The sequence below is a fragment of the Nothoprocta perdicaria genome, unplaced genomic scaffold (assembly GCF_003342845.1).
Source record: "Nothoprocta perdicaria isolate Ctin4 unplaced genomic scaffold, notPer1 scaffold_162, whole genome shotgun sequence".
Taxonomy (NCBI): Eukaryota; Metazoa; Chordata; class Aves; order Tinamiformes; family Tinamidae; genus Nothoprocta; species Nothoprocta perdicaria.
The window spans coordinates 1847671-1867366 of record NW_020454783.1 but is presented as its reverse complement, the minus strand read 5'-3'; the positions used below and the strand labels follow the sequence as shown (position 1 = coordinate 1867366).

Below are 19696 nucleotides of genomic sequence, written 5' to 3'. Positions count from 1 at the left end.
ATCCTTGTGTCTCAAAGCCCCATTTCTTTATCAGCTTTTCTGCAGCTGCCTTTTCCAGAACTGCACCATGCGCCTGCTACCACCTGCTGCCGGCCTCCCCTTCTGCTCGAGTGTCCTCGTGGGGAAAAGAGATTGTACAGATGATGCTCCTTTAATTTCAGATTCCGTTTGCTTTAGTCTTTTTTCTCATGCCTCCTTCTCTCCAGTTGCACAGCCTTGTCCACGCTTGCCTCTGTGATCTCAAAATCTCCACACCATGAGGGCAGATGTTTTGATGTTTGCAGACACCAACCTTCTTTTAGCTCGACAGACCCTGTGTCTTCCATGTCTCTTCCAGAGTGCCTGAGTMTGCCAGGTTCTCCGTAACGCACCATGACACCATGTGTAGTCTTGTAACATATTTCTGTGTATCCTGGACTGTACTAGACTTGTAGACTCTGTCTGGAAAAGCTAATTTCTATCTTTAGTCTTGTTCTCCCTTATCTGCACTCTGTATGTTCTTGGCTGCTGTTGCTGTGGTTCTGATCTAGTCAAAGACAGGGGTCTGTTCAGGGCAAGTGCCCCATGGAAATAAGAGCCATCGTTTGGGGAGAGGCAGTACACCCTATGTTCATTTTGTTCTCTTAGTTTACACTCTTCATTGTGCTCTGCTCATAACTGTCATTAWTGCAGTGGTAGAAATTTCTTTTTTTTTTTCTGGAGAGTCACAGGGAACTTCTGTATATATGGTATCTTATGTAGCATTCAGTTTTTCCTGTGTGTGTTTTGTATTTTCCTGATCTGGAGCTAACGAACTTTCTCACATATAWATGAATTGCATTAGCAGTCTATATATTTTTTCACATTAATAATGTATCATTTATTTAGTATGGCCTTCTGGAGCAAGCAGGGTTTTTTGGTTAATATAATATTTTTAGTTAAGACAGTTTTCACCTTAGGCAATTAGGCAAGGCTAATTTAAATGTATTGTACAGAGTTTTTTTTTCTCAAAATCTTTTTTTTCTCAAAATCTTCCTTTTTATGCAAGCATTTGGCATCTTAGGAAGAGAGCAATGTTTTTTTTTTTTCAGTTATGGCCATAATAACAAAGGCCAGTGATTGATTGTCTTGCTGTGTAACGAAGCAAGAGTTTTGAAATTAATACTTCTCATTTGTTTTTTGCATTCTAATTGCTATGTTTTGTTTTCAGCTAAGAGAAGGGATAGATTGCATAAGATACTCAAACACTCRGATGGCATATCATGTCATTAGTCATACAAGAATTGACTTGTTTTTCCAGTTCTCCTGTATCGTTTTTATTATATATTTAATATACTACATACACAGTATATTAAATATGACTGAACATGARCAATTCATTCTATTAGAGGCACGTTTTTAAGAAGCTATTTAAGACTTCTGAGAAGATGACTTGATTTCAGTATATAAACCCAAGGAGATCATTGGCAGACACTATTGCTAGGCACATCTCAGTCTGGATATTGGCAGAGTATCTCCAAGGAAGGAACTGTGTTGTAGTCAGGAGCAAAGTGATTGCATTTTACTGGGAGAATATCCTGTCCTAGGACTTCGGTGGAAAATTAAGCAGTTCCCCACCCTGAAATTACATTTGATATGATAAATGTGGACATGTTACTTTTACAACAGAAATAATATGCTATTATGGGCATCGCTAGCACTCAAAACACTCAGAATATTTACAAAACACAGTCACTGCCACAGAGCTTGATTTAGCTGGGAATCAGCGAATTTAGCTTTTGATGCCACTAGAGGTCAGCACCAGTCATTAAATAAGTATCCTGGAAAATCTTAATGTCAACTTCTTCAGAGGGAGTGGATATTTTCAAAGGGATACAGTTATGTRTACGCTGCATTTGCAGGTATGTGTGAACTCGCATCGCCACTGCTCCAATGTGGCTGGAAGCAAACCATTCCTTCTGCAAAAGCTGTGATTCTGCAGCACTGTCCTTAAGCCACCAGGCCCTCACTATTCCTTTGAATCTGCTTCCATATCCATGCGAGTATGGAGGAAAACTGCCCCAGTAAAAGCWGGGACACCAGCCTGAACTATTCCAAACTCTTCACAACCATCTTCCAATGTTTTAAGGACTATCCCAGAAGGGGGACAATATTAAAGTAGCCCAAAGACGGGCCCAAAGAAGGATGCGTACTTGGAACTAGTGCTAACTTACTATGCTCTTCCATCCTGTATCCCTTCCTCATCCTTCAGAGAGATAATTCCTTTCTACTGCAGCTGTGTTTTTCCCTATCTCTGTCTGGGTTTCTGCAAATGCAGACACCATTTATAAAATTAATATATGTATCAATAGGCAATTAAAAACAGATTTTCCTGTGTTTTAAATATGGTATTTTTGATGCAATAAGCAGTGCAATTCAGGTTCATATGRTCTTTTAAAATCTTTCCTTTGTTAAAACCTACTAAATAATGCAAATAAAACATGCAGTTGATAAACTTAATGCAAAAAAAAAAAAAAGCTTAATTTACTATCACACTAAAATTTATGCTTTTAGCATGYATCACTTCCTTAGCTTAGTATCAATACACAGAGTCTAAAGTTTAGTGTAATAGGAACACCTGTTTCACAAATGCTTTCAGTATGGTATGCTCTGTGTAAGGACAGAAATATTTTTCTGTATTTTTCTATTTGTGGGCCTGTCAAAACTCCTTTTTAGGAACAAGGCTGTCTTCACAGTCCTTAGGAGGAAAGCTGGATCAGAATCTCTGGATATGAAGGTCAAGTGTACTTCTTTTAAGAGATAGCAGAGAGGAACCTCATGAGGTTCAATGAGGACAAGGGCAGGGTCCTGCACCTGGGGAGGAATAACCCCAGGCACCAGTACAGATTAGGGGTCRACCTGCTGGAAAGCAGCTCCATGGAGAGGGACCTGGGAGTCCCGGTTGACACCAAGTTAACCATGAGTGAGCAGTGTGCCCTCRTGGCCAAGAAGGCCAATGGGATCCTGGCTGCATGAGGAGGATGTTGCCAGCAGGTCAAGGGAGGGGATCCTGCCCCTCTCCTCAGCTCTGGTGAGGCCGCACCTGGAGTATTGGGGGCAGTTCTGGGCTCCCCAGTATAAGAGGGACATGGAGCTTCTCAGGAGGGTCCAGAGAAGAGCAACCAAGATGATTATGGGACTGGAACATCTCCCGTACGAGGAGAGGCTGAGTGAGCTGGGCCTGTTTTCTCTGGAGAAGAGAAGGCTCAGAGGGGATATGATTAAYATGTATAAGTCCAGGAAGGGAGAATGCAGGGAGGAAGGGGACAAGCTGTTCTCACTGGTGGCCAGCGATAGGACAAGGGGAAATGGGCATAAGCTGAAACACAGGCAGTTCCATCTCCAGGTGAGGAGGAACTTCCTCAATGTGAGGGTGACAGAGCCCTGGCACAGGCTGCCCAGGGAGGTTGTGGAGTCTCCTTCTCTGGAGGCCTTCAAAACCCGCCTGGATGCCGCCCTGTGCCCCGTGCTCTGGGTGTCACTGCTTGAGCGGGAAGGTTGGACTAGATGATCTCTAGAAGTCCCTTCCAACCTTGAATATTCTGTGATTCTATGATTCTGTGATAGTCTGAGATACTTGGAGGTGATAAATCTGCATTTTAATATACTGAAAGGTCTATTTAATGGTTTATGTTTCTACCATTCTTAGTTAAATGAGACCTGGTAGTTGAGTTTCATATGAGCCGCAGTGCTATGAAACGTTTCTTTTTTCATATGCTGCCGATGTCACAGACGTCAGTATGAAACATATTCCCCTGAGGAAGTCACTCTGGATGCTGATCAATAGAGTCTGGTACAGGAAGTCACCAGGGAAAGCAGCCCGGGCATCCCCACTTACTGCTGCTGCCCCTGCCCTCTCCTGGGGCCTCTCTCTAGGGAACTACTAAAAGGCAGCAGCAAGTGGCAGCTAATCTAATACCGAAAATCTCATAATTTTATGTAGGGGACTGCCCACTCTTTTAGCAGACTATTTACAGTTCCTGCAGAAAACAACCCGCCTACTCAAGATGCAGTCCTCCTCCGAGGCTGTTTTACAAACCAGATTATTTCTTTCAGCTTTGAATCACTTTCTTTCCACTGAATCTTCTGTGTCTATTAGAAACAAGAAAAAGGAAGGTAGAGGCTGAACATACTGTTCAGAACAAATAYGTCCCTACTGAAATATTTTATAACACTTTGTAAGCATTTGTATACATATATATATGTATATACACAAACATACATGGATATTTTTCTTTTTTTTCACATTTAAGAAAATTAGCTCTGAAATATCATCCTGACAAGAATCCTGACAACCCAGAGGCTGCAGAAAAATTTAAAGAGATCAACAGTGCCCATGCAACACTGACAGATCTGTCCAAGAGAAATATATATGACAAATATGGATCATTAGGCCTCTATGTGGCTGAACAGTTTGGTGAAGAAAATGTTAACACGTACTTCATGCTCTCAAGCTGGTGGGCAAAGGTAAGCTGTTTTTTTCTGTTAAAAAACAATATTTCTATTAAAAATCAAATGCTAAAATGCATATGGCGCACAGGCACTCTTTACATCTATAAATACCGTCCTGGAAAACACAGTCTTTTTACAGACTTAACAAATGGTAAGATCAAAATCTAAAACAATATTAAACAAATATTGAAACAAAATTAAACAATAACCTATCTGGAAAACTGACAGCAGCAGAATGTAGCCTCAGCTCAGCAAAAGGGCTAATAGCGAAAGTTTGCTTTTTCTTTTTAATTTAGTTAAACAGAAAGTGTGTTTTGTAACATTTTCAGACATTAATTAGATTTGAATCTGGTGCCTCAGGTTAATTTTGACTTTCTTTTCAATAATGACTAAATAAAAATGACTCATTGTTCAAAAATGAGAAGTCCCACTTATGTGACAAGCAGTTAATAAGTTATTACAGTACAAATTTAGCTGTGTTCTTTGCTATATATAGCATACAGCATAAGTAAGCAATAATAATACATAACACTGTGTGATTATGGTGTCATATATGTGCCCTTTTGGCGCTTGGTGARGGGGTGAGAGAAAGGAAGCGGAAGAAAAGGTGAGAACTGTGGAGTGGAAGAAGACATCAAGAAAGGAAGAGAATGATGCATCAGAAACTGGCATATGGCTCAAGAGAAAATACATCATGGGGTACCCTAGTAATAACAGAGTTTTATTCCTGTGCTCTCATGTCATTGTTGTCCTTTGGTGTTTACATCTGTCAAATTCTAGTGTTTCAGCAAGTGCTGAAATGTTACAGAAATGTGACAAGCCAACAGCACTGCAAATGTGCAAAAACTGTGCTTTCCCCATCTCCTCCCAGAAAAACACAGAAAAGCAAGGACCATGCTAGAAAAAACAGGAAAATTATCTAAACTGTGTGTACTAAGTATACTACGACAATTTTGATGTAAGGACTTCCTATCTTCATCACAAATCAGAGCAGTGTTTCGCTATCTCCACAGTCCCCTTTTACCAGAGTCCTATTTGGGCAGATCTGTGGACTAGAGAGCCATAATTTGTATACTGAGTACACTGAGATRAGATGGAAACTGTTCAAAAGCAGAATAGGGAATGAAACTAATGAGCAAAATGCTGGTACTTAAATTACACGTGCAAAGTTGCATTTGCCTCCTCAAAATCAGACCTGGAGGCTGCCTTGCTGCTGCTGTAGCTGACTCTGGCCGCAAACTGGACTCCCTCCTGCATTCGGTTTCTCCCACTACYGAATCCCTCTTTTGTTTGCTGTCTGTTCATCTTCTTCTACAGGCTCTGTGCCACAGCTCAGATGTCAGGAATCTTCTTCTCAGAGCTCAGAGAGCAACAGTATCAACTCCATCAACAGTGCCATATTTTTGGTTTTATTTCTTCTTTTGCTCRTCAAACTTTAATGAAGATTTTACGAAGTATAATGTCCTCTGTGGTTAGAAGACTAGAAACAGAGATAACTCTTGTGGCTTAGATTCCTAAGAAAAATGCATAGTAGAGAGAAAACCTAGTAAGTCCCTGAGTGGATAAAGGAGGAATGGGTGGATTGTTTGAAGGGAATTACATGCTGGCAATGCAAAGAGATTAGCTGCAATACTGAATGTCCCAGAAAAAGTAATCGTGGCTTTCTGTATTTTCAGAATTCCATGAAAAATATCCAAGAAAAAATCCAAAATGGGTATACAGAATCATTTCAGGCTTGCCACAGATGGTTTCTCTCCCCCAACCCATAATCTTGTCACCTCCAAAACATAAACAGGTCACCAGGTGGTTTTGTCAAGCCGAGCTCAATCTTTTCCCCATCTCTTTCACAATCCTCATCTCTTTGCTCTCACACATAAATGCTGGATTAGTTTCAGATTTTTATACTGGCTGTCATAATACTGTCTGAATCTGACTGCAGATGATCCCTGGGTCCTTATCTGTTGTTATTTTTTCCCCCATTCTGGTTGAAAGAGAATAGCAACCTTCACTTTTTCTAGTTATCTTCCTGTTCAGCTACTGAAGCTGAGGTAAAGCCTTTTCACTATTTCCACTCATGCTCAGAAAATCTTACGATAATGAAGAGATGAATCACTAAAAGTAAACTCAAATGAAAGGATTAATGCAAAGTGCGAATGATTATTTTGGGCAATACTAGATTTCTTAGCAGGCACATTAAGTTAGAAACTAAAATAGAAAATTTAGAATACTAAAATGGGTATTATTTTGTAGTTTTAAATATTTCTCCWCTGGTAGCATGGCATGTGGTCATTTAACTCTTTTTTCAAAATGCAATTCTCTCTGTACCATGAGGACTGTACATTGACCACATCAGTGTTAACCTGATTCCTMATTCACCTATGGATGATATTATAAGAAGAATATCTTGATATTCTTCTTATAATTTCTTTGACAAGAAATCTTGATACAGATGAGAATGTTATAAGATGAACTCAAAGAGGTTTTTTTTTTTTTTTTTTCTCTTTTTTGTACTTTCACTCCATCATTGTGCAGTCAATGAAATTTGGGGGGATTTTTTTTCTCCATTACTGCATAAATAATAAACTATCAAATAGCTTACTTTTGGGGGTTCTTGGATTTTAAATAGGTTTAGAAGTTGGTTAGAAGAAAAAAACATTTTAAACATTTTAAATTGTTATGTCTGAGTCTTCCTTGTCTTTTATAAATATCTATCTCAGATGCATCTGTGGGTAAAATGGATTTTCATTGGCTTTGTACTTGCAAACAAATAAATGGCTAATATTAAGCATGTAAATAATGTTATTCACTTCAAAGATGCGGCAATTATAACATGCTAACATTGTTATGCATATGTAACTGAGTGTTATTTAGACCGACATTTGTGCTTGCTTTCTTCTTCAGCAGCACATTTTCTTCTGAACKTAACAAATACTTGGCAAGAGTCCTTAAGTTAAACTGCAATTATTAAAGAACAATCCACATTGGTAAATATAATGCTATAGCCAGGCTATTCCTTCATGCCAGTTCAAATATATCTGCTGACCATTAAGTTTTTCACACACATTATTTCCATGTACCAGGTTTGATTCCTCTTTTAGGAACTTCCTTGCCTCAGCTTTGCTCTTACACTAGTATGTGAAGGAAAAGAGGCGGATATCTTTGCTGTAAAGCTGGGTTTTAGCTCTATCTCTGTGCTGCAGGATAGCAGCCTGACTGCTGTCTTGCCTGTTTGGAGGTGCCAGCAGCAGTGTCAGCCTGAGAAGTCCCCTCTCCAGCTCCCCATCCCACCACTGTGCCACAGCACGCAGCCCTCCACACCATTTGTGGAGCTGTGTTGTGAAGCCAGCAGCGAACTGACTTGCATGAAGAAAAGCTCTGCAAAATCTCGTCAGCTTTGGAATGTGGATCAGGCCACTGATCTTGCTCACAAGCAGTTCTGCTGACCGCACGTTGGGGCAGGAACAAGCTGAGGGGCATGAAGATGGGAACTTGTTCTTGTGCCATTGCCAAAGTCCCCAGATCAAGCCCTCAGCCTGMGGAGTTGTTCACCTCTGTGATCCTGCCTAGGCTAATGGGGAGAGAGATCTCCAAGAGGCAACTCAAGTCCTCCCAGGGCTGAATCACTCCCTGGAAGGACTTAAAACTTTCCACTAACTATGTGGGGAGCCCACAGAGACTGCAGTCCTAATTTAGACACTGTAGTTCCATGCCTAAAGTTATGTGGGATGCATCTGGGTCTTTGCTTCTTTTTCTCCCGCGTTTGTTATTGACAAGAATCTGCCAGTAAATAAGTGTTTGCAAAAAAGATCTTGGGCAAATGAGTCATTTTTAAGATGAAAATGAGTCACTTTAAGGTGGGTGGGGTTTTACATACTGCCTGGAAATTCTTTTCTGATGGCCTTTAGCTAAGACAGACTTTCTAGAGTTCGGCATGTGGGGGCCTGCTCACTGTCAAACGCTTTGTAAACATGGTCCCGAGTGTCAAGTAGGAGCTGGTGGGTTAGAAGGACTCTGGAAGCTGTGGCCCTTATTTAGGTACTTGACTGGCAGTTGAACTCTTCTAAAATCCGGCTCTAATTATGACTGCAGAGCAGTTGGAAATCTGAGTTCCTGTGACAGTCTCCCTTCTGCTGTAAGCAACTGCCATGTGTTTCAGGCAGCTCATTGCTCACGGGGCTTTCCTCCCCACTCTGTTTAATCTAGGGCCTGTTTGCAGTCTGCGGCCTGTTGACGGGCTGTTACTGCTGCTGCTGCCTGTGCTGCTGTTTCAACTGTTGCTGTGGAAAATGCAAACCCAAAGCACCAGAAGGGGAAGAGCAGGAGTTTTGTGTGTCTCCAGAGGATCTGGAAGAGCAAATTAAGACGGACATGGAAAGAGGTGTGTATTACGGGCACTTGCTGTGTGGCAAAACTCTTCAAAATAATCTTTTAAACTTGTAGCCCTGATATTCTTCTCATGAAACTAATGTTACTTCCACACATCAATGGAAATGTGGAAATGTGTTAATTCACTCCAGGAAACCCTGTGATARTCTAAAGCTTCCAAGTTGCACATTGGTGAAAATCTAAATTTATGGCACTGAAATGTTATATTCTTGATTAGACACATAAACACAGCCCATTGATTCATATCCTAGATCCTGTGTTTGTTGCATTAGGATCTGGCTAGATTCTTGCTTGCCACATCTAATCTGTCCAAATAAGTACGATCATTCTATTTTTGAACATATAAAATTTATCTCTGACTGTAATGGACCAACTGTATCCATCAAGGGCAGCAAGAAAAGAAGCAAAGTTTCTAACAAGAAGTTTACACAAAAACCTGAGTCTAAATCCAAGCTTGAGCTAGTTAATGTTCCTGTTCTACCCAGGATCCACACCTGGTTGCTTCCTTTGCTGAACTGGCAGCGTCAATCCTGTTGCTTTACAGTGAGCCAGATCATGGATACGATCCACATGAAAACTAATCCTACCAAACAAGTGGGTTGTTTTCTGCCAGTTTAACTCCCTGCTCTGCCTCTGTGGGACAGGCCCTGTGCTAATGCCAGCTCAAAGAGGAGGTGGGGTGAGCGGGACCCCCCTGCTGCAGAGGGAGGGCCTCTTTTCTCAAGTTCTAATTGATGAAAGGCTAAAACCAGGTCATAGTGGTGATTTCTTATTTTGGCATTAGTGTGGGTTGCATACTTTGAGCAGAGACCTGGCCTGGTCTGCTGATGAGAGGCCAAGTTTTGCCTTTACCCTCGGTGGAAGCAGGAGCCTCCCAAAACTTTGAGATGTAGCCTGTTTGCAGGACAGGCTGAGAGATGCAGCCATCCTGCATCCATGAGGGAAAGACATCCATACTCCAGCAGGAAAAGACAAGGGCATCAGGATAGGAGCTATGCCGCTTTCTAGCTGCAAATTTATATTATCTATATTTAGCATTACGCTTTTTTTAGGAGAAAGGACCTAAGCAGTCAACTCATCCTTTCTAATTTCCATTGCTATGGAAGGTCCTAGGCTGCGATATTCTTGAGTTTTATTATGCTTAAATTAGCATTTGCCAGATTGCAAATGTCATGTTCTTCTAGCAGAAAGACTCTTTTTTCCCCCTTTTTACATAAATTTACTCATCCGTAAATATGTAACAAACCATTTGTAGTAGTTGAAACAAATGCTATTTATGTAACTGATATGCCAACGTGTGGTGGTATTTTTAAATTGGTTTTGCCTAGAGGCATATCAAGGCAAGGTGCAGTAATTTTAAAAAGTGATCATACGCAGTCAGCCTGTGCAAAGGCAACAAAATATTAGTGAAAGCTTTATGGGAGCAATGCATTATTTGAAATAAGTGCAATATATTGTGAGATAGTAGCCCGTTGGGAAATGCAAATTGAAAATAGGTGTTGGTATTTATGAGGTTCTGACACCAAAGTCAAATTTGAAATATGAAGAATGAACTTTAAAGGATAAGAATTCCTTAATTCAACATCTTTCTGCCTTACCTGTGATTTGGCAGACATTTTCCTTTCTCTCAAAATCCACCACAAAATTCCCTAGTGCCACGAAAAAGTTTGCTTCCTCCTTTCACCCCTTGCTCTATTTTTTGATATAAGCTCAGTAATTTTAGACCACCTTCCCATCCCTTTACTCCCACAAGTTATCACTGCAATAGCCATTCTTTTATGTTTAAAATGTTCAGCAAAATACCAGTTTCAAATATTAATAGAATGTGGAATTCTATAATTTAAATATTTTGAAAGAGGTATTGAGTATATAGATAGATCCTGAAGAAAACAAGCAATTTCTGTCTCTCCACCCTTCTCATCAGTTTTGTTACATATTCCTACCAACCAAAAACAGTTATATGAGTTGATAGAACTATCTTTATTTTAAAGTAACATGAAAGCAGAATAACAAATCAGGAATAAATGTAAAATTTTTGTGAGGGAGGATAAAGTGAGCATCTTCAACTGAAGGGAAAATGGACAACTATGTTTAGAAAAATGAATTGTTATAGGCTCAGGCTGCATTCTCCTCCCCAGATCTTAGGGATGCTGGTCAAAACAACACAGCTGAGTTAGAATGGCACAGGCTGGTACTAATCTAGGCTTTTCCATCAGCCTTTTTCAAATTATGTGCCATAGAAATGAATACCTATGACTGCATTTATTTAAATAATAGAAATGCACCTCCAGGTAATTGAGAAACAGACTGTAAACACTCCTGCAGCAGACTTCATTATGGAAGAGGAATTCCTATTAGGATCCAAATTCTTTGCATGCCCTTTGCCCACAGGCTGAGCAATCCAGCTAGTAATTAATTTTTGTGTTTCCTGCTGTTCCCCAGTATAAATCTTTTGCTAGTCAGAACTTCCTTTTTACTAAGAATAAAATATAAATTCTCAAATCAAGACCACGGCTTATTTTTTTCAAGTTACTGCTTTTCTGAAGAATCCAATATCAATGAAATGTCATAATTCCTCATGTTAACAGCCTCTGTCTTGTTAACATCAAGTCTGCATCAATTGTTGCTGCACTTAGTGGAAGCTGCTGGGAGCCAGTTGTGCCACATGGGAAGGGGAATATGCATGTTGTAGGAGTTCAGAGATGTGGACTTCTTGTGAACGGGTGCAGTACTGATAATTTTCAAACCCCTTTGCACTTCTTTTTAGCAAAATCCAGATGTTTTTTGCACAGTTGACTTAATTCTTCAAATTAGCACAGTATAAAGAGTACTTAGTGAAAAAAAATGAAATGGGAAGCAAAACATTAATGTTCCTTTCCCTAAAACATAAAAAGAGAGCCTCTGAAATCAGCACAATCACTTGACAGGCTTCCATTCTGATGGAATGACATATTTCCATATATGAAAGTTTTATTGAAATGTATTTGACTAGTTCTAATGCTCAGCTTGTTGACTACCGGTCTGTATGGGATTCATTTTACAACATTTACTTCCACGGGTAGTATCATCAACAGAAAGATTTGCAAGATCTGGCCTGCACATAGCTTGCAGTGATCTCTTCGCTACTACTGATTATAGAAGGGCTGAAGCCTAACATGCAATGGATGATCAGTTTCCAAAATATATCTAATATTTGCATCTTTACATTAATAATTTGACATTTATTAGACTTCCAGATCAAACGTGATATTAAAATAAGTATACAATGGTGTAATTTAATCATCATGCATTGAATAATTCCAGTTAGACTGAGAAAATATCCTGATTTCTCTGTGGCATGAATGTGTGGAACTGTTTGGTGTTTTTCCTCACACATGCAACTGAGACTGCAATATTTTGCTTCTGTTAAAGAAAATGGGAAGCCCTTTGTTGACATTTGTGATCCCAGATGAGATGACACTGAAATTTGGATTCCATTGGTACCTAAGGGCGTACTGATCTACTCAAATAGTTTGCTGGGTTTGTTCTGCACTCCTGTTCATCATTGTAAGAACAAAGCAAAACCTTTCTAGACTAACATTCATTTTACAGAAAATCAAATCATGGAGGAGAAGAGAAAAGGAAAAAGAAAAAAGGTAACAAAATACTTTCCCAACTCAGAAGCAATATGTTTTTAGCACTTTATTGTCTCCTCCGCACTCCATATGATACCAATGTAGGCGAAGAGTGAGCAAGAGCTATCTACAGAAAACAGTTTCAACTGTGAATTCTGCCACACCTTCGTTCTGCAGCTCTCCATTAACAGCCTATATTTGTAGAGTTTATTATACTGTACGTCCCTGTTCTGATAAGAAAAAAAAAAGAAAAAAAAACACATAAATCTTGGAAGAGAGCAAAACTTTGGGATGGTGTCTAGTGAACTGTTTGCAGATGAGCTGGAGGCAACATGACACATTTTCAGTGGGTCTTGTTGGCTTGTTGCACATCTGGGTATCACAGGAGAACTGAGTAGACTCTATAAATGATCTTCCACAAAAAGAGTAGCTCGGAGGCAGTGGAAGGTGGGAGGGAACGCTGCTCAGAAACCTAGGAAATAGTTAGCAGCTTAAAAATGGATTGCAACTGTCAAACTACTCTGAACCAGAGCTGAGCTCCAAACATTAATTACTCATGTACTTTTAGAAGTTACGAAACATGCCTGTCTTTGACCTTGTGTCTAAATACGGAATTGCCCATACAGAGAAGCTGCTTGGCATTTAATCATTCTTGCCTTTCACCTTGACAGTCAAAGTTGTTCTACCCCCACTGAGGAGAAGCCGTATGGTGTACAGCTAGATTCTGCTCGGGGTTAAGTTATTCCTATACATAACATCTTTTGCTCAGCTTTCATCTCATCAACCATCATGTAAAGAGGAGGAAATGACAGGATTTTTTTTAAAAAAATTCAGTCATTTGGAAAACCAAAAATAAATAAGTCATCATGCAAATTCAGTTAATGATTAGACTGTGTTAAAATTAGGGGACAGATAAATCCAGATCTTTAATCTAAAAGTACTGCACTGAGATTGCTGAATCTTTAATAGGCAATCCCTGAGTACGGAGCCCCTCTCTCCAAAGGGCAGGTTGGAAGGAGCCCCAGGAGAAAGGCACCCAGACCCTGCCCAGTGTCAGAGCGAACAAAAGAGCCATTAGAGGCTCTGCCAGGGCTTAACTTTTCCCCGCTCTCCAATAAATGCATTTTTTTTTCAGATACATTGAAAAGAAACAAATATATAACTGAACGTAAGGAGAAAGTACTAAATAACAAGGATTTATATAGTGATAATATGAATTTTTGCCTGTCCTAGACTCATTAGAAGAATAGTTCTCAAAATTCAATTGTAAATATATCATTAAATGGTTTAAAAATGCAGTTTAGCATTTTTATACTGCTTGTACTATTCACATATTTTTTCTCCTCTTTATCTCCTTTTTTTTCCTTACTGCTAACTCTGTGCTCTTTAAGACTTGCTAGTATCGCCAAGGTTAGTGCTTGTGTGCTGGTCACAAGAGCACTTGTTCCATTCAGACCTTTACAGGAAGGAAGCCCTTGCACCCAGGCAAGTGGGACCCTTATCTTGCAATCTCTGCAGAGCAGGAGGTGAAGCTGGAGTCACCAGTAGTCACCAGCACCAGTAGTCACCCTGAAATCCACTGTTAAATGTGGCCAAGGTGTGAGAGCACGGGCGGGCTCTGTGTGGACGTCACCTCTCCTTTTAGTACCTGCACTGCGGGCCGTAGTCACCAAGGCGGCCAAGATTTAGCCTTAGCCAAATCCACAGATGAAATATTGAATGGATTTCCTTTAAAACTGCATTCTGTGGTTGTGAAACATGATTGTTTTCCTACCCACTTTAGATGGAGAAACTCCTATTGTGCTTCAGCCGACTAACGTGACTGAGAAGACACAGCTCATCGGGGAGAGCCATCGGAGCTACAGCAGCAACTGACTCCGGAGCGGGGCAAGCGGGAACGGCTGGCGCTTCCCGGCGAGCGCCCCGCTGAGCTAACACATGTGAAAAGCTCCGTAGCCTCTTTGTGTTTGCATTTTAGGCTAAGCAGGGAGACCTGAAATCAGTTTCTTGTCAAGGCTGAGCTGGCTTTAGGTAGGTTCATATCTATATTCTGCAAGGAGATACCTAGGGTCGGTGCGGGGCTGTGTGGAGCAGCTCCCTGGGCTCTCATTGCTGTGCACATCCTGTCACTCTGGTGATGTTCCCTTCAATGTGAGCCCTCCTCGCCTTGCTTGTCTCACACCTCCGACTCCATCCCTCCCCGCCCGGGTGCGCTCCTCGTTTGCAGCAGTTTCTCAGGGTATGAAATGCCCTTAGGAGGGAGCCACCGAGGTGCTTTTTGGCAGACCTCAAATGAGACCTCGGGAGCGATGTGCTGCAAAGTGGCCAACAAACTGCTGCTGGAGCAGCAGCTTTGTGCCTGGCCAACAAGCTCCTGCTGACTGGTAGGTTTGGCTGCGGCCTGGACAGGCACTCCACTGGTACCGGGGTGGGATCCCTGCTGGCTCCAGGATGGGATCCCTGCTGGCACTGGGGTGGGATTCCTGCTGGCATCGGGATGGGATCTCTGCTGGTACCGGGGTGGGATCCCTGCTGGTACTGGGATGGGTTCCCCGCTGGTACCAGGATGGGAGCCATAGTGCTCAGGCTGTGCTGGGCAGGCCAGCGCTTGGCAGGGAAGGACACAGTGGGAAGAATCACAGCATCACAGAATGGCTGAGGTTGGAAGGGACCTCTAGAGATCATCTAGTCCAACCCCCTGCTCCAGCAGGGACACCCAGAGCACGGGGCACAGGGCGGCATCCAGGAGGCATCTCCAGAGAAGGAGACTCCACAGCCTCCCCGGGCAGCCTGTTCCAGGGCTCTGGCACCCTCACAGTGAAGAAGTTCCTCCTCACGTGGAATTGGAACTGCCTGTGTTTCAACTTGCACCCATTACCCCTTGTCCTGTCACTGGCCACCACTGAGAAAAGCTTGGCCCTTGGCCCCCTCCTCCCTTCAATCTCCCTTCATTTATTTGTACATGTTAATCAGATCCCCTCTCAGCCTTCTCTCCTCCAAAAGTGAGCGGTCTCTTTGGAGCCCCTTCCTAGGTGCGTGTCCAGGTCTTCTCCTCTCTCCCAGGCACTGTCTTTAAAAAATAGCTATGGCTGAGGTAAATAGCACATCCTTGAATACACAGAACACTCAGTTTTGAGCAAAAATGTGTTGGTTGCTTGTATCCTTAAAACTAATCCGATGCATCTCCAGGCACGTCATGGGAATTGCACATGGATACAGCTAAAGCAAGCAGAAAGAAGTTAGGCCCTCAGTTTGCAAGAGCTAAAGGAGTGCTTCTGAGATCCCAAACTTACCACTTTGCTGGTGTGACAGAGCAGAGACAGCTGAAGTTCTCTTTATTGATTACGTTACATCAATCACTGTCAGCTCGGTACATCTGCTATTTTTGTTCCTGCAGTCACAGTGCTGCAGTCCAAAGGGGAATGTAAGGTACCACTACATTATATACACCAGCAAGAAGACAGTTAGTCAAAAGTGTAAATTTTTTGCTTTAAAACTGTATTCCGTGGTTGTGAAACATTATTGTCTTCCTCCTGTTCTCACCTTTCACATCCAATGTCACTCAGTGGCAGCTAAATATGTGAGAAATCGGTGCTTTCATAGCACTAGAACTCCAAAGAAATGCTGCTTTTAACCCTTGATGTTATCATCATGCCATGGAGTAAAGAGAGTATGTGGTAAACAATGTATTATACAAGAGAAAGGATTTCTTAGGTTTCACTGTTGGGTGGAGATATTTGCTGTGAAAGTGTGCAACGATTCCCAGCAGAGCTGTCCGAAGATTACTGAAATCAAGGAAGTGATTTCCATTTGCTACATCCTGTGGTTCTTACTCACTTTTTCTAAATGAGAGCTTTTTCTCAGGAAAGATTTAGGACTTGATCCTGCGGTATGATGCAAATACAGACAAGCTGCTGCATGTTTGCAAAGCTTTTCACTGAAATGAGGATCTTTACAGATAAACCACAATATATTTACCTTAGTTAGCCAGAAACCTCAAAAACTGAACCAATGACCTCTGAATAGGATCTTTGGTGTTTGCAACCTAAAAATCTTGGTGTCTGAACCCATGATTTTGTTCCAAAAAGGCAACTTAGTTTTCAGACCATCAGAATATTTGCCACTCTCACAGCTGTCAGGGTTGGCTATTCTGAGGATGCATGGAAAAACTTTAGGGATTTCAGGACTTGGCTCTTCGATGTGATTTTACTCCTTCATTTGCTTTTCAGAGAAGTTCCTAAAGTGAACATAGCCTACGTGTTTCTGTGTAAAGTTCAGCTGCACTCCCATTAGTCTTGTCAAAGAGTATGCTTCCTCACATTTTTATTCTGTTCTGCTACATTTATTTATAAGTAAAGCACAATATATTCAAATCCACCATTGCTGTCAAACAATAAAATGTCCGACTAATAAAGGCTGTATGTATGAACTGTAACATTCCCTTCACTTTTCCACACAATGAGCAACAKTATTCTAGTAAGAGCTAGAAAACCTGTTGAAATCGCTGTCCAAAATTGCATCTTTCCACCCTGACAAGTGGTAAGTGACGGCTCAGCATTCCCAGAAGAGCTGGGTCTTGGATTGCACCAGGTGAGCCTCTGTATGCAAACTAGCCAGGGCCAGAGCCACACGCTACCAGTGCGTCCTGGCTTGCCCATCCGCATCTAGAAAGAAATTTAAGATTCTGGCTAAATGGCTAAGAAAATTTAGACATGTGGTTGCAGAGAGCTGCACAGGGGTTTAATGATGTAGGCTTCTGTATGGGGTGGTTTTCTGCAGCGAGGGGCCAGCGTGGTGAGTGAAATCCCGAGGCTGCCGTGGCCGATCGGGGCCGAGGTCGGGATCTCATTCACGGATTTTGTGTCTGTCCAAGAGCCAGCGTGAAGTGCCAGAACTTCTGGCCTGATACACGGCAGGAATATTTCCCACTACTGTGGTCTTCAGTCTCTGTGACCACCAAAAACCATTTGAAAAATGCATAATGGACAACTGCTTCAGCAGGGCATCTTCTCTAAGATCTGTCCTTTTAAGTGCTTAATATAACTCATACCGCAAGTTACTCAAAATAGAAAATGGAATAAAAATCTCAGATTTAGAATTACCATCAGTATAACCAGTAATTTAAGTAACTGTACTTTCCTTTCTACAAGATTAAACAATAAGCGACTATGCTTAATTTAACACACATAAAATGACTGCTTGTCATTTACTTTCATTGCTTACCTCTCATAAGAACGATAACCTAAAGTATTAAACACAAAAGACAAGCATGCAAAAGCGAACACAGGTAAAATTMCTGATTTCTGTCCTGCAGTTTTCTACAGATATGAAAATGTGCATTGTGCTGATAGCAAGTAGAGAAAGAGCCCAGGTGCAAGCCAGCCTTTCCCTTCCCTCCATACATCATAAGAAGAGGGTGATGGGCTGCATCCCTGCCCTGTGTCCCGCAGCTCCTTGGACATGCAGCCAAGTGCCGAGTCCAGCACGATGGGGTCAGCTCTCAACCAGAACATGAAATGGCAGCAGCAGAGACTGAAACCTGCTGCTCCCAGTGCCCTGCGTTGGTATTTCAGGGGGGGCSTGAGACAGGGAAAAGAGGCGACCTGCGGGTCCCCACACAGGTGCTGCCTGTCCAAGGAGGTGCAAAGCGCTGGTCCAGGACAATCCAGGTGGATTTCCGCTGGAGCCAGCACCTATGTGCGTGGCATTCTCGGAAAGGTGCTTGGCAAAGGTGCCGCTTCCCGCTGCTGGGAGTTAGCGCTTGCTGACTATCACCTGGCTTGGCATGGGGACGCGTTCCTGCTGCGGCAGTATGCAAATGCCAAGATGCTTCCTGATTGCGGGAAAATACTGTCTAGACATCTAGGGGAAAAGAGGGGAGGCTCTGAAATAAAGAAAAACCCGCAGAGTTTCGACATCCCAATTAAGGGAGAGGAGACAAAGGGATCTTGGAGGCGCCCTCATGCACCGACTTGCTCCGCGTGCTTTGTGGTGACCTGCGATAAGAACAATCCGCCTCTTGTTGTGCTTTAAACCCTGTTGGTTCTGGCTACCTGGCAGCTGGCTCCATGTCCTCCGCTAGCGGGACGGACAGCGGGCCCAAGCAGCAGCCCATGGTTGCTCCGGGGCTCAGCTTATAACAAGGGTAACCTTGTAAGGTTGTGTGTATCTGCATCTGTTAAAAGGGCATCCTGTCGAGAAGTGTCTTTGTGGGGGAAAACCCTTGTGATTATGCAGTGGGACAAATGTTGTTAAGCAGTGCCTAACGGGACAAAACCACAAAACAGGGGCATCTGCACGCCGGGGATAAAAACATTGACGTCTCCTTCGAGCCGGAATCGAACCAGCGACCTAAGGATTCCCGCGGGCGGGCGSGCGCCTCTACAGTCCTCCGCTCTACCAGCTGAGCTATCGAAGGGACCTGCCCGCCGCCCCGCCGCCGCCGCACAACAAGGCGGCGCCGCCGCGCGCATGCGCAGAAGCCCCGCGGGGGGCGGCCCGCGCGCGGGGGCGGCCTCAGGGCGGAGGCAGAGCCTACAGCCGCTATGCGGGGCCAGTGGCGCAATGGATAACGCGTCTGACTACGGATCAGAAGATTGTAGGTTCGACTCCTGCCTGGCTCGCATCATTTTTGCCTCTCCCACACATTAATTTTGGAACTGCGCAGATCTCAGTTCCAATAAATGAACGCCGATAATGCACAAATAAAAGGGAAAAAAAAGAAAATTTTTCCTCCGCTGGCACAGGAGCGGTGCTCGCTTCTGGCTTCGGAAGGTTTCATCTTTAGAGTTTCATGCGCCAGAACAACCCGGCATCTCAAACCAGCGTGCAGAATAAAGTCCCAAGTCTTCAGGTGGGACTGCGAGATCCTCGGTGCCGCCCGCGGAAAAAGCGGGTCTCGCTGCAAACATGTGAGCTAAAAGGGGTAAAAATCGTCCGAGCCAGGCAGGAGTCGAACCTACAATCTTCTGATCCGTAGTCAGACGCGTTATCCATTGCGCCACTGGCCCTGACCGCGCACACTSCTTGGGCCGCCGCCCCCTGACGGCGCCTCCCGTGCGGGGCGGAGCGGGATGGAGCGGGCGCAGGGCCGGGTCGGGCGGGCAGGCGCAGGGCCCGGGGCCGCCCGAGGCTGCGCGGCCGCGGGCAGGAGGCGACCGCGCCAGGCGGGACCCGGCACCGCGGGCGCGGCCACGCGCAGGAGGGGGAACCGCCGCACGCATGCG

At 43.1% G+C, this 19696-nt stretch overlaps 1 protein-coding gene and 3 non-coding genes across 4 annotated transcripts; 2 read left to right on the top strand and 2 right to left on the bottom strand.

Moving 5' to 3' along the window:
• Window positions 1-4271: 4271 nt before the first annotated feature.
• DNAJC5B (DnaJ heat shock protein family (Hsp40) member C5 beta) lies at window positions 4272-14345 on the top strand (the record flags this gene model as incomplete). The annotated part of the gene is made up of 3 exons (XM_026035611.1): window positions 4272-4485; window positions 8674-8848; window positions 14254-14345. Coding segments are annotated over 3 exons (481 nt in total), but the record flags the coding sequence as incomplete, so codon positions are not given.
• Window positions 14346-18793: 4448 nt separating this feature from the next.
• On the bottom strand, window positions 18794-18888 carry TRNAY-GUA. The gene is made up of 2 exons: window positions 18852-18888; window positions 18794-18829 (listed from the first exon to the last, which is right to left on the bottom strand). It is a non-coding gene; the product is annotated as a tRNA-Tyr (tRNA).
• Window positions 18889-19020: 132 nt separating this feature from the next.
• Window positions 19021-19093, top strand: TRNAR-ACG. Its single transcript has one exon. It is a non-coding gene; the product is annotated as a tRNA-Arg (tRNA).
• A 314-nt stretch (window positions 19094-19407) lies between these two features.
• TRNAR-ACG lies at window positions 19408-19480 on the bottom strand. Its single transcript has one exon. It is a non-coding gene; the product is annotated as a tRNA-Arg (tRNA).
• Between the last annotated feature and the right edge of the window lie 216 nt (window positions 19481-19696).